This window comes from Solanum lycopersicum, chromosome 3 (assembly GCF_036512215.1).
Source record: "Solanum lycopersicum chromosome 3, SLM_r2.1".
Classification (NCBI taxonomy): domain Eukaryota; kingdom Viridiplantae; phylum Streptophyta; class Magnoliopsida; order Solanales; family Solanaceae; genus Solanum; species Solanum lycopersicum.
The window spans coordinates 1,503,829-1,517,093 of NC_090802.1; the positions used below are offsets into that span (position 1 = coordinate 1,503,829).

At 35.4% G+C, this 13,265-nt stretch overlaps 2 protein-coding genes across 9 annotated transcripts; one reads left to right on the forward strand and one right to left on the reverse strand.

Annotated features, from left to right (window-relative positions):
- The first annotated feature begins 360 nt into the window (after positions 1 to 360).
- LOC543641 (protein kinase LESK1) lies at positions 361 to 11,748 on the forward strand. 6 transcript variants are annotated; one of them, XM_010319117.4, is made up of 27 exons: positions 361 to 577; positions 661 to 803; positions 1,072 to 1,204; positions 1,973 to 2,044; positions 2,491 to 2,562; positions 2,742 to 2,813; positions 3,194 to 3,265; positions 3,355 to 3,423; positions 3,509 to 3,580; positions 3,662 to 3,733; positions 3,926 to 3,997; positions 4,088 to 4,159; positions 4,252 to 4,344; positions 4,453 to 4,524; positions 4,799 to 4,864; positions 5,562 to 5,624; positions 5,919 to 5,975; positions 6,071 to 6,106; positions 6,214 to 6,266; positions 6,448 to 6,818; positions 6,890 to 7,088; positions 7,354 to 7,467; positions 7,917 to 8,032; positions 8,490 to 8,697; positions 8,786 to 9,005; positions 9,307 to 9,457; positions 9,544 to 10,012. In XM_010319117.4, the coding sequence occupies exons 1-27, from the start codon at positions 564 to 566 to the stop codon at positions 9,769 to 9,771; spliced, it is 2,982 nt and encodes a 993-aa protein (XP_010317419.2). In that variant the 5' UTR covers positions 361 to 563; the 3' UTR covers positions 9,772 to 10,012. The 6 variants fall into 6 exon arrangements, 5 of the variants coding, with proteins under 5 accessions (XP_010317419.2, XP_069152194.1, XP_069152195.1 ...); XR_740237.4 differs by lacking the exon at positions 361 to 577 and adding an exon at positions 10,190 to 11,748 and having other exon boundaries at positions 600 to 803; positions 9,544 to 9,872; XM_069296093.1 differs by lacking the exon at positions 1,072 to 1,204 and having other exon boundaries at positions 504 to 577.
- On the reverse strand, positions 10,316 to 13,149 carry LOC101247495 (E3 ubiquitin-protein ligase RSL1). 3 transcript variants are annotated; one of them, XM_010319119.4, is made up of 3 exons: positions 12,054 to 13,149; positions 10,919 to 10,995; positions 10,316 to 10,526 (listed from the first exon to the last, which is right to left on the reverse strand). In XM_010319119.4, exons 1-2 carry the CDS (start codon positions 12,956 to 12,958, stop codon positions 10,923 to 10,925), a joined length of 978 nt encoding a protein of 325 aa, XP_010317421.2. In that variant the 5' UTR covers positions 12,959 to 13,149; the 3' UTR covers positions 10,316 to 10,526; positions 10,919 to 10,922. The 3 variants fall into 3 exon arrangements, with proteins under 3 accessions (XP_010317421.2, XP_004234247.2, XP_010317422.2); XM_004234199.5 differs by having other exon boundaries at positions 10,931 to 10,995; positions 12,054 to 13,144; XM_010319120.4 differs by having other exon boundaries at positions 10,898 to 10,995; positions 12,054 to 13,130.
- Between the last annotated feature and the right edge of the window lie 116 nt (positions 13,150 to 13,265).

Below are 13,265 nucleotides of genomic sequence, written 5' to 3' on the forward strand. Positions count from 1 at the left end.
GACCGTCCGAGAGACTTAGATTATGATTATACATTAAGTTGAGGTTATTGTAGGAATCTACTTCTTTTTAGACTGTTTTTTCTTGAGCGGACGGTGTGACAAAAACAAACTTAGCTCTCGACCTTTTTGGTAGGGTTTTTTACCAGGGGCGTAGCTATACTCTTGTCAAGTGTACACTTGTATAACATAATCTAGACACTCTTGACACAACAATATGATGCAATCCAGTGATTTCAGACGTCTTGGAAAAGTCAAGACGCATAAACATATAAAAGTGTTCATATGTTTGAATCTCACTAGCATGAACTCTTCTTTTCACTTTTTAAGAAGAGTAGCCGATTGATTTGAAAAATCCGTGTCCAAAAATATTAGTTGTTAAATATTACGTAGTTTAATTTAAAAAAGTTTTAGTACACTCATTTCTCTAAAAAAAAATCGGCTGGCCGGGACCCCACCCCACTTTGTGAAGCTACACTAAATATGCTGTTATTGTAGGAATCTTTAAAATTAAAATCTTAGATCCGCCTTAGCGACACACATTATTGGTTATACTTGGAGAAAGAATGCTATTATATAGGTATGGGCACATATTTGAAGAAGTATTTGGTTAAGAAAGCATTTCTTGTGAGCTAATATGGCAATGTTCATGTATGTTTGTAGGATTTTCATTTCTCTTTTGCTGATTTTAGTCCATTGTGAGGTTACTGTTGAACAGGCTACGCACGGTCCTCTACGCAATATATGCACGGTAACTAAGCATAATACAAGTAGATCAGAATTACCTCCTCTTGCCAGAGAAGATGGTAAGATTGCTATTGTCATACTCTTAAAGGCTACTTGGCCATTGTTTACGTTCTACGCAAATATAACTTGCTGACGTGCTTCAGGTGTGTGTCAGATTCTCCAAAAGTAGTGTAACCTATAACGTTTTATGCATCAGCTATTACTGTTGAAATGAAAGCTGAATAACCTTTATGGACTATGCATATATTTGTTTTCGAAATGTTCATGACATCACAGGTTATCCATTTTAATTTTTCTTTTTCCAATATTTCTGTGTTTGGATGCCAGAGGATGTCATCACTGAGCTGCTTCGGTGTAAATCAACAGTATTACGACCAAGTTGTTTGATAACTGGAAGTAATTCCAAAGTTACTTGCGATTGTTATGTTGAGAATCATACAAGATGTCGAGTGGTGGAGATGTATGCTTTTAATCCAAGTTATTTACTATTATTATTGTTTTATTTTTATTGATTCATCGAATGCTCTTCTTGTTAATGATTTTCTGAGTAATACCTGTCCTCCTACAACAAGTATCTGGTAACTCTGTCCACCAAAGCTATGTTTTTTGTCTCTGTTGAGATTTAAACCACTACTTCTAATTGAATTTTTCACAGTAGATTACATATATCTCGGAATTAGTATTCTGAAGAGGCTTAATCGTGTGAATGATTCATATTACATGAAAAATATTGAATGGTACGCCAGATTGACAATGTTGTAATGTTAGCGATTTGTTTTAAACTGTGTCTTTATGTTTGTACAGATTGATTTTTTAAAAGTTTGAGGATGTATTCCTCCAAATTACAATTTTGTGATTTCTTGTTTTCACCCTTCATTCCTCTTAAATTATGTCTCTTTACATTTCTATATATGTTGATTAATAAAGTCCGTTGTACTAAAAGGTTTTCCATGAAGCAGGAAGATTCATCTTTTCCTACTCGACCAAAAATGATTTCACTATAATTATAGCAACGTCTGCACAATTACACCACTAAAATGTAATGCAAGTTAAGAGACATTCTAAGTTAGTCCTTTTCATTGCCAAATATGTGCTAATCATCCTTGTTTTACGTTCGTTATTATTGTTTGAAGTTGTGGTCTCAAGGGAGTTAATATTTGTCGTATTTGTTTTCAACTATGCAACTTCTAGTTTCTGATTGATGTCTTTGCAACCTAATGAACTGCAGGGATTTCTCCAATAGACGAATAGAAGGTTGGATCCCTAAGAACATTGGAAACCTCAAATATTTGACTACTCTGTAAGGATACCTAAACAATTTATTCTTATTTGTATTGTGCTTTTCGAAGGGGATCCTTTGGGTCACTGGTAAAGTTGTAGCCATCACGCCGTGGAAACTGTCTCTTGCAGAAATGCAAGGGAAGTCTGCGTACAGCTAGACCCTTGTGGTCTGCCCCTTCCCCTGGAGCTTTAGTGCACACGCCACTAGATTTAAACATGTCATTACTTGAATAATAGCAGGGTAGCTCACGGCTAAAGTCTAAACGTCTTAAGCACTCATACTTAGAAAGTGATCTTATCTCGTAGGGCTTGCATTCCACCATTTCCAGAATATATTACTAAATAAGAGGTAATCAAACTCTAAAAAGGATCTGAATATAATAAAGTCTAAAACTAAACTACTTCATATCAAAGATTCGATAATGTGCTATCCTTTATGAGTCTATCTACTTTGGTTGATCACAGTAATTTGGATGGGAACAAGTTGAGGGGACCAATTCCTGAATCATTTGAAAATCTGACGCGACTAACGCACATGTGAGTAGTTTCATAACTTCGGCTGCAAACTTTGCATTATATTCTCCATCCTTCACTGTATCCATTAGAAATTTACTCATCTATTTTTGAAGTCTTTCATTACTATTCGTACGATGAAGCCAAATAAGGAATTCTTTTCTTAATTACCTCTGATGCTTATAATGTTCTATCTGTGACAGTTCTCTCTGTGATAATTCATTAAACGGAACAATTCCACATTTCCTTGGTTACATGAGCTCCTTAAAAAAAATGTAAGTCATCGGCTTACCTAATTATATCCTTATGTTTGTGTTTGTATCTATTTGGTTTTGTAAGCTTTAAGAACCATTAGATCATTGGCGTTCTAATAACGAAAATTGTGAATGAGGAATATTTTTATAGGGAAAATTGTATATAATGACAAACTAATAAATCAAATTAAATTCTATAACCACACTTTGATTTAATTGTGCCCTGTAGCAAACTGTTTGCCAGTTACGTCTGCATTTTTACCCGTCAACTGATGCGGAGTTAACATTGATCCGGCATTTCAAAATTTGGTTTTGAACCAATGAAGATGGGTTAACTAGAAAATTCACTCAGAATTCTATCTTGGGATCGTATTTAATCATTACCTTGGTTGATATTACAGTTCTTTGTGCAAAAACATGTTCGACGGAATAATACCTCCAAATTTGAAGTCTCTCGAATCTTTGGAAATATTGTAAGTCTAAAGCTGCATATTGCAAAATAAATTATTACTATCTAGTCGTCGTAGTTCATAATATATTTATTTTCTTCTTGTCCTTTCAGAGAGTTGAGCTATAATTTATTATCAGGGAACATATCTGAGCTGGGAGGAATTGGGACCCTCACCGAATTGTAAACGCCTTGATAAGATCCATACTTGTACTTCCCTATTGGTTTGGTTAAACTTTAATCCTCATCTATTTTCCTTCACAATTAGGAACCTGGCGGATAATCAACTCTCGGGTGAACTCCCGGATAGCCTCACAAGTTTCGTGAATCTTGAGGAGTTGTACGTATATTTTTGTTAGTTGCTTTTGGGAGCATGTACCTAACGAAACAGGGATACTTATTATGTTGTAAATGATTTCAGGCAGTTGCAGAACAATGAATTTGTTGGTGGCTTGCCGTCGAGCTTCTATAGTTTGGTGAACCTGAAAACTTTGTAAGTATCAACTCTCTTATCTTCCTTATGATTGTTTCAATCAAAGTATCTGTGGCAGTAGCCACCGAACATTTTTCAATGGGAAGATAACGATTTTCTTAAATGGGGTGGAAAATCATGTTTTATAACACAAATTTCCGATTAAGCCTCTGTTTCTAGTAGTGTTCGATTGTTTATCTTCTTTCTTTGTAGCGATGTGCGAGGGAACAACCTCAGTGGAAAAATCCCGGATTTTACCGAAGGGTGGAAAAATCTGCTTATCATGTAAAACTCACTAACTAACTGTACGCTCTTATACTATCTGCATGTTTTTAGCAAGACTATTGATTTATTTTTCCTGCACATGTTGAGAAGGAATCTGATGGGGAACAATTTTTCTTCACCATTGCCTCACAAGTTCTCAGAGCTGAAGAATCTAGCACAATTGTAAAATCCTGTTGTTTTTTCGATACACGCATCCTTGAAAGGAGTTCTCCCAAACTTTGAATTATTAAGGATTATGTAATATCTACTTTCAGGTATATCAGTGACTTAGTTGAAGAACACTCATCTCCGTTAGTTGGAGAACACTCATTTCCAGATTTATCGAAAATGAAATCTTTGAAAACTTTGTGAGTCCCGTGCCACCCAAAACTTTCATGCTTATTGGAATAATAGTTTTTTTCTTTTGCTTTTCTCCTAAAATAGAATTCTATTTTCCAATTTTTTTGTTTATCTAGGACATTGAGGAATTGCTCACTAAATACCGGAATCCCTGATTGGATATGGACAATACCTCACCTAGAGTATCTGTAAGAATATCTCCATATTCGTTTACTTCACAAAGAAAAGGGCATGCTTTTTTTATAGTAGAAAGTCGATGCTTCAAATGTTCTCTTCTTTGACTGCTTTTTTCAAATGAAAACTATTATATCACAAGGTCGTTTGTTGATAAAAGAGTTCCGTCAGGCTAAGCTCTTAAAGTGTGCTATGTTTGTCTTGCTCTCTTTCGTTTAACATCATACAATAAAGTGTGTGGAAAAAACAACTTAATTGCGTGTATTACTTTCTTTTCTCCTGATGCAGGGACTTGAGTTTTAATAATTTGTCTGGTGTAATTCCAGATACTGTTCAGGAATCACTGAAATTTATGTAAGTGATCTTGCTTCTCTAACTAAACATTAAATATACGTGATCTTATTTTTGTAATGAAATGTGGATATAATATTCATCACTGCAATCTATATCTTTCTTCTATGCATTTCTTGTCAAAGCCAGTAATAGTTTATACATCTCACAACTCAAGTTTTTTTTTTTTTCGATAACAGCTACTATGGATTTCTGTTACTATATGTTGTTTCTTGTACCTTGACTGTTGCATTGTTTTGTTGTGGTTTTCATTCTGTTGTTTGTTATTATCTGATGTTTTTGTACTTCGATTACTTTTTTCTCTTGACTTCTTCCGGACTTTTTTTACTTGAGTCGAGGGTCTATCGAAAAAAACCACTCTATCTTTGAGGTAGGAGTAAGGTTTGTGTATACTCTACCCTTTCTGGACCCCACTTTGTGCGGCTATATTGGGTGTGTTGTTGTTGTTGTTGTAAAACAGATGAGGCGGATCTATAGATGGAAAGGTTTTGAAGTGAACATTGGTTTTCATACTAATTGCAATGTAACTTACAGTACTTGTGTATTAGATTGTATTATTCTGGTGTTGTTTGAATATCAGAATTGTGTGATAGCTCGCATTTGATGAATACTTGAGCTCTGTGATGTCGAAAAGTTGATCTTTCATCACTTTTCTGTTCTGTCTTGTTTCAAGTGTCATAATCCGATGCATTGTTTCCAGATTTCTAAGAAAAAATAAATTCACTGGGAGAATTCCAGCTTGGGCCGATCATCATCCATACGTGTAAGTGCCTTTTGCATTAATGTATTACATTTTTGGTTGTACTTAGTCTAGGTGGGCGAAAGCTGGCCTGCACACCTCGGTTATCAAAAAAAGAAAAGAAGGGCAAACACTTCATGTTTTCTACACTGACTTTTATTTTCGGTGTTGTTGTTTTTACTCTTCTATCCATTATTTGGATATAATGAAAAATCACACTAATAGTAGTTGATTTAACATAATCTTTTGCCCCGGCTTTCTCTTTTCATTAATGTCTACAACATATTATGTCACTCACTCGTCCAAGTTGAAGTGCAGGGATCTTTCTGAAAACCATTTCAACTTAAGCCTCAAAAACACGAAAAATCACAACTTGTAAGTGTGATTTTCACATATCCACAAAAAAATCTTATTTATGTGCTTCTACGTAGCTTTTCTATTTCTGAATCCAATCATATTCCCTTTATCAGTAATCAGTTCGCGTGCTGCCTCAATGAAACGGAAGAGTAAGCACTTCCACCTGTATCTCCACAAAGAGGGGGAAAAAAGACTTAGCCTCGGAAGAAAATTGGTAGTTCCATACTCTTAACTTTGTGCATAAATTTGAATTTAGGGTTGCAAAGCGGAACCAAGTTGATTTGCATTGTAGGAATGGAGCTCAGTTAAGTAAGTATGAACAACTATACTCATGAAGTGATTTTAGTATACGTCTTATGTTATGTTCCTTATGACTAACTGCATACATAATTACTTCAATAGTTAAATGTGTTGGTCTCATGACTCATGATAAGATTGCTATATTTCTAGTTTGTCGTTTCCACATTAAAATTTGTGTATCCATTTGTAGATGACCATTTGTATATAAACTGCGGTGGTGTGTCTGCATCAGTATACGGAAATGTCTATGAAGCTGATGTACAAGAAGAGGGTGGATCGACTTTCTTCATGAGTAATAATTTAAATTGGGGCTATAGTAGTATGGGAACCTCCTTATGGGCAAAACGTGACAGGTATACTCTAAATGATGTGTGCGAAGTTCATACTGGTGAGGCCGAATTGTATGGAACAGCACGTTTATCCTCAATCTCATTGAAATATTATGGATTTTGTTTGGTACCCGGTACGTACAAAGTGATTCTTCACTTTGCTGATATATCTAAGAGAAAACATAGACTTTCGCATGGCAAAACAAGGCGAGTCTTTGATATAGAAATCCAGGTAAGGTACCAAAACCACCTTGTTGATCCATACGCAAACATATACAAGATCTTTACAGAATATTTATGCAGGGAATAAAGGTGGAGCCAAACTTCAACATAGAAGCAGAAGGAGAAGGACAAGCTGTGAATGAGCCTATAACAAAGGAATATTCCGCTGAAGTGCATAACAATCTACTCGAGATTCACTTATACTGGTCTGGAAAAGGGTCAATCTTATACCCATCAGATAACTATGGGCCCCTTATATCTGCGATTACAGTAACTCTAGGTATTCGTTTTATGTCCAACTGTTACACTGTTTTACGAAGGGGAGCCTTGGTGCAGTTGTCTGCGTGTGACCTATAGGTTACGGGTTCGAGCCGTGGAAAATGCTCATATTAGGGGCAGGCTGTGTACATCACACCCCTTTGGGTGCTGCTCTTCCTCGGACCCTACGTGAACGTGCACCGAGCTACCCCAGACTGTTTACCAGTTTACATGTTTTATGTCCCTATGTTGTGACTGATATTTCATGGTAACAATTTATGAACCAGATCAATCACATCTATCCCTTGGAGTGCTTGTTGGAATTTCAGGATCTGCATTACTTTTTCTAATATTGTTCATTGTTTTTTCCTCGATGTACCAAGAGAAATTACGTCGGGAAGGTAATACTACTTGTATTATGGATTTTATTTTGTTTTCCATTGGGATTTGAAGCGAAGCAATCTTTGAGGCGATCTCCAAAATCTGAAAATGTTATCTCTCCTTTTTGCTCGCCCTTTACCATCCTGGAAAGGAGACCCAAGATCCATTCTTATCATGACATCAGTGTCAGATCTATCCCAATTTTTATTTTACCCATTGTTAAGCACCCATATTATGTATTTCCACCCTCCCATTGGTAAGTTTGGGCATAGGTTGGAGGGGTATTAAGTTGTCCCACATTGCTCGTTAGCTTTTGGGGTTGAGTTAAGCCCAAGATACATTTTTTTCTCTAGTTATCGGTTTTAATTACCACCATATGAATCATAAGACAGTTTATTTGTAGTTAGCTTCTTTTTTTTTCCAATCAACTGATAGTTATTTACTAATAATGTGCTGATATATTATCAAGAATCTATTGAATTCTACCCTGGAGGGCTTTACAACTATCGGAAAATTAAAGCTGCCACAAATAATTTTGATGATAAGAACCGGCTTGGTGAGGGAGGTTTTGGGACCGTCTACAAGGTTAGCTAGAATCTTTAACTCATTGCAGGTTATGATTTTTTGTGTTCTTTGTGATATGTCTTTCGACTGTTTTAGTCCGCCTCTGTATTCTTCATTTTCTTTCCGAAAAAGATATTCTCTCATGACAAAAGATTATGTGTAGCTGCACTATGCACAACCTTTCTCCGTTTGCTAGTTTGATGACCGGACATCTAGATATATACTCCTTCCATTTCAATTTATTTGGCCTATTTTTGACTTGGCACGGAATTCAAGAAAGTAAAAAAGACTTTTTGAATCTTCTGTCTTAAACTAAAAAGATATAGAATGTACCAAAATTCTCATTTTGAAACGGAAAGTTGGTTGGAATTAAAAAGTTAACAGAAAAGGAAAGGCACATTCTTTTTGAAAGTAAAGTACTTATTTTTGTTTCTCTGATTCACATTTTCATCATCTGAAAAACTTTACCAACATCCAGGGCACTCTTTCGAATGGGGCTGCCATTGCAGTTAAAAAGTTATCGACAACAGAAGAAGGAATGAACGAGTTTATGGAAAAGAGTCGTAGAATAACTGGCATGAAACATCCAAATCTTGTAACACTAATGGGATGCTGTGCAGGAAAGAACAAATTTCTGTTTATCTATGAGTACATTGGAACTAAATCTCTTCAAGATGCATTATTCGGTAACGTCTTCCATTTATGAAATGTTTCTTCATTAAGCCTCTGTAGTTGTAGTAACGAATTAAATCGTCGAGCTTTGGTTACTTACAGGTCCAGAAGAACTTAGACCACCACTAGATTGGCCAACAAGATATAGAATTTGTCTTGGGGTAGCAGAAGGTTTATCTTTTCTTCACGAGGGGTCGAAACATAAAATTATACACGGGAATATTAAAGCAGAGAACATTCTTCTTGATGATGATCTGAATCCGAAGATATATGATTTTGGATTTGCAAAGATTTATCAGAAGCAAAAGTCAGAAGGAACAATGTAAGGGAACACACTTAACAAATTATATTTCATAAAGAGTAAATAGCCAAAAAAACACCAAAAATATCCCGGTTTGTTTACTTTCATACCTGAACTACCACCGACTATTTACCAAAACACTTTCGTTTTGATGAGTTGGTGATCGTTCAGGTAAAAAACTCGAAAAAAACAGGATACTTCAGATGTGATGTTGACCTTTCACTCTCTTTCAGATAAAAATTAGTGATACTTTAGGTGTGTTAAAACTTTGTATACATTGGCTATTACAACTGCACTTCTCAGTAATGGAAGCCTTTTGCAGGTCATACCTCGCGCCTGAAGTTAAAAATCGTGCCTTAGAAGCCAACGCGGATGTGTATAGCTTTGGAGTTGTCATGCTTATACTTTTCAGCAGAAGGAGAATCAGTACCCCAGGGGCAGGTGGTGGTGACCGTGAATACCTCGTTGATCAGGTCAGTGAGACTCAACTAACTTCACTAGTTATGTACATTAATTTAGGAAACTAGTCAAAGTTATTGGTTTGTTTCGACTACTATAGGCACAAATAATGAATCGGAAGGGACATCTATTGAATTTACTCGAAGATATACAGAATTGCGACTGGGTAGAAGCAGATATAGTTCTAAGATTAGCAATCCAGTGTATAGATACACCGCCATTCAGACCAACCATGTCTGAAGTCGTGGAGGTTTTAAGGAAAGAACGTTCAATCGAGACCATTTTGAACAAGTCAAAGGGTGATTGTTCTGCTGAAGAACAGCACTAAGATGCTGAGAAGTGAAGGACTATCATATTTGCTTTAACAATGTGCTTGAGTAGGGGCGGAGCTAGAAGGCAACTCAACGAGTTCAGCTGAATCAAGTAGTAGTAAGTTCGTCCTAAATCTTGTGTTGCAATGTTTTCTAAATATGTGCAAATCTTAAATTAAGAGTTCAGTTATTTATAATACTTCCCATGTATTGAAAATTTAGTGATTTTGTGGTCCAAGAAATGTTGTGTTGTTTCGATCTTGATCCTTGTGTTATCTACCTTCATACATTTAATTTTCGACCAAATCAAATGTGTAAAACTAGTCCTAGACACATATATAAAAAGTATTTTGATTAAAGAGTATGAACAACCTAGATATATCAGTTGTATATTGAAAATCGAATACAACCATTTGTATCTTTTCACAATTGCAGGTGTGGATGTAACTTTTGTTACAAATGTGGAGCTCACTGAAGTGATCATTACTGCAATAGTTGTGGTACTTTGAAGACATTTACTTAAATCATTGTTGTTGTATATTTAGGTATGAAGCTACCAAATCAATAACCAAGATTCATATTAATAATTAGAAGATAAGTCGTTTGAGCTATTTCATTAGTCATCTCCTCTAATTCACAAAATCTGAAAATCAATATCAACAAGTTATACCATAAGAACCTATCACTAAAATACCCCTAGAGCGACGAAAAAAGAAAAACTAGAAATCGCGCATTTGCACCTCTGGAGGTATCTACAATCTGTTCAATATACCTGAAAATACAAAAGAGCATCTCAACATTAGTTATAGTAGTTTCCTTTTGCTCGGAAGACGATATATATGAAATATCTTCCAAGAAAGGCCAAATATATGTACACATATTTATGACTGTTCCTCAGACTCTTCAAAAATGTCAGTAGCTGCATGTCGGATACTTTAAAAGTTGGAGAATCCGATATGGGTGCAACACAATTTTGGATGTCTGAGAAACATAGGTTCCATGTATCACCACTACATCCATTTAAGATCTAATCAAGATTGAGAAAAGAGACCACCAAGTAAAACTCGCAGTTATATTCTAAGCAGAGTGCTACATCTACAGAGGACTCGTAATTTTGGGAACAAAAAGAAGAAAGAACAGTACTAATAAGTTCAAACGAAATACGTCTTTAAGTACCACAGCGTGTGCAATGGTGATCAGCTGACTTAGCTCCACATTTATAACAAAAGCTACATCCACACCTGCAAGTGTTAACAATGATGCATCACAATTTGGTTAAGTAAAGATAAAGTCAGCAGTAAACCATATTGTCAATGAGTGGAATTGAAGCATCCAAGTTATCAAGCTTTATTGTTTGTTAGCGTGACAAAGAACATTAGCAACAAAGATCTTGTAGGATCACCAACAAAAATAAACAAAATATGTGACGGTAATTGAAAATGAAAGAGAAGACTATGCATTTTTGCTTAGCTTTAAAGAAATAATGAAGTACAAGGATGCAAGATTTCATTGAAGCCAGCAGCAGAACAAGGATAAAATTGAAATCCTAGTGATATAGGGGCTGTAGTTGAGAATCTAACACAACTAATTATAAGCATCCACACATAGCAGCCTTTGCTTCGGTCAACTCTCTGCACCGACCCTCTTCATCAGTAGACATGGCAAATCAGAGATGTGTGTACGCTTACAAGCAATCAAATTCTTATAAACTAGTAGTTCATAAACAAGTAGACAATTCTTGAGGTCGCACCTGTGTTATGGCTTCGATCTTCCCTTGGGACTTGGCAACACTGAAAGACAAGACGAGGTAAGGGGTAGGGATAAATCTTTCTAGGTGTTGCTCTACCATAGTAGTCAGCCTAACCTTTGGTTCTCATAACATGATTATTTTTTCTCACTCCTTATATACTTTTTCAAATCATCCCTAATTTTTTACTTTTTCTATAGTATACAGCAAATGGCACCCTCTACTTCTACTTCTACTCCTGACTAAAGGCAAATAACATACATTGCTCAAATAGATTAAAACATCTAAGCTTAGACATCTTCGATCACACAAACTTTCCGGGAGAAAATGAAACACAAAAACCATATACTCCCTCGATTTCAAAAAGCACGCCCCTTTCAGTTTTTGGCAAAATTTTAGTCATAACTTTGAATGTGACATGTTTAAAACCACAATATTATAGAGTACTTTAGTACATTTTACATATCTTTAGTTTAAGACGACCACAAGATTCAAACAACTTATAGTCAAAACCAAACAGACAAATTGAAACGGAGAGAGTAACTAACTAACCTACAAACCATTTGAGCGCAACCAGAAGCTCTCGCGACATATATCCTACACTGCGGACATCTCTGCCATTCTTGACCCTTAGCAAGTTGCATAAGCTGCAAATCCTCTCTTTCCCTCTCGTCCTTATTCAACTTCTGAAATTCAGCACATACAATCCCCGAATGCCAAGCAACTTTACACATGGCACAGAACAACCTCCTACACTCCGGGCATTCAGACTGAATCACAACAGAATCCTTACCATTTTCATCAATCAAAAGCGCGGAACAATCCTTAAACGGACAATAAAATCTCTCCGACCCCATAATCATTGACTCACACAACACATCTCCCCATCTATCAAAAACTTCCTTAGGCAAAATCGAACGACAATTATACGGCTCCAATTGCCCTTTACAACCCGAAACAGGACACGAAATTCGACAAATATTTTCTTGAAGCTTAACACCAACATACTTAGCCATACATTCTTTGCAATAAGAATGACTACAACCCATAATCCTAAAAACTTCAGTAACACATTTTTCATCAACACAAATATCACAAGTAAACAACTCATTCACATCACCATCATCATCGATAACAATCGACTTGATATTCGAAACCCCTTTCGATTTTTGTACACATTTGGTACCCAAAAACTCAATTTCATCATCAGAAAGATCAATCATCACTTTTTTACTACCACTGCAGCAAGGTTTTGAATATAAATAATTTTCTACTGAAATTGGTTCAATAAACTTTTTTCCTTTACCTTTTGAAGCTTTTGGGATTTCATATATGACCAAAACATCATCGTTATCATCAGCAATATCAATTATCTTCACACCCAAAGAAGAAGAACTTGCCACCTCCATTTTTGTAAAAAAAAAAACAATCTTTTTTACATTAAACAGCAAGAACATATACTTATACAGTGAAAATTTGCAAGAATTTAAAGGGGTTATAGTAACCTTTACGATTCCAAAAAAACAATATTTTTTTTTAGAATTTGGTAAAGAAAAAGAAGAGAAATAGATTTTTTAGGGATTCGAAAAGGTGAAAAATTAAACTTTGATAGCTAATAGGAGTGTTTCTTTCTTTTTTTTTTTTTAATAACATGGGTTTGTTTTATTGTCATAATATATAAATATATTTTTTAATTTATTCTTATTTTATATTTATGTCTTTCGCATTTGAGGTGAAAAATTGATTTTTAAATTTTAATAGGAG

What these genes read in the sequence shown, in the direction of transcription:
- LOC101247495 (XM_004234199.5), bottom strand. Translation starts at nt 12,958, where the DNA reads ATGTTCTTGCTGTTTAATGTAAAAAAGATTGTTTTTTTTTTTACAAAA. An exon ending in TGCGCTCAAATGGTTTGTAG is followed by an intron (nt 10,996 to 12,053) that starts GTTAGTTAGTTA and finishes TAACACTTGCAG; the next exon opens with GTGTGGATGTAGCTTTTGTT. An exon ending in TCACCATTGCACACGCTGTG is followed by an intron (nt 10,527 to 10,930) that starts GTACTTAAAGAC and finishes TTGTATTTTCAG; the next exon opens with GTATATTGAACAGATTGTAG.
- LOC543641 (XM_010319115.4), top strand. Translation starts at nt 635, where the DNA reads ATGGCAATGTTCATGTATGTTTGTAGGATTTTCATTTCTCTTTTGCTG. An exon ending in AGATGTCGAGTGGTGGAGAT is followed by an intron (nt 1,205 to 1,972) that starts GTATGCTTTTAA and finishes AATGAACTGCAG; the next exon opens with GGATTTCTCCAATAGACGAA. An exon ending in TCTTTGATATAGAAATCCAG is followed by an intron (nt 6,819 to 6,889) that starts GTAAGGTACCAA and finishes ATATTTATGCAG; the next exon opens with GGAATAAAGGTGGAGCCAAA.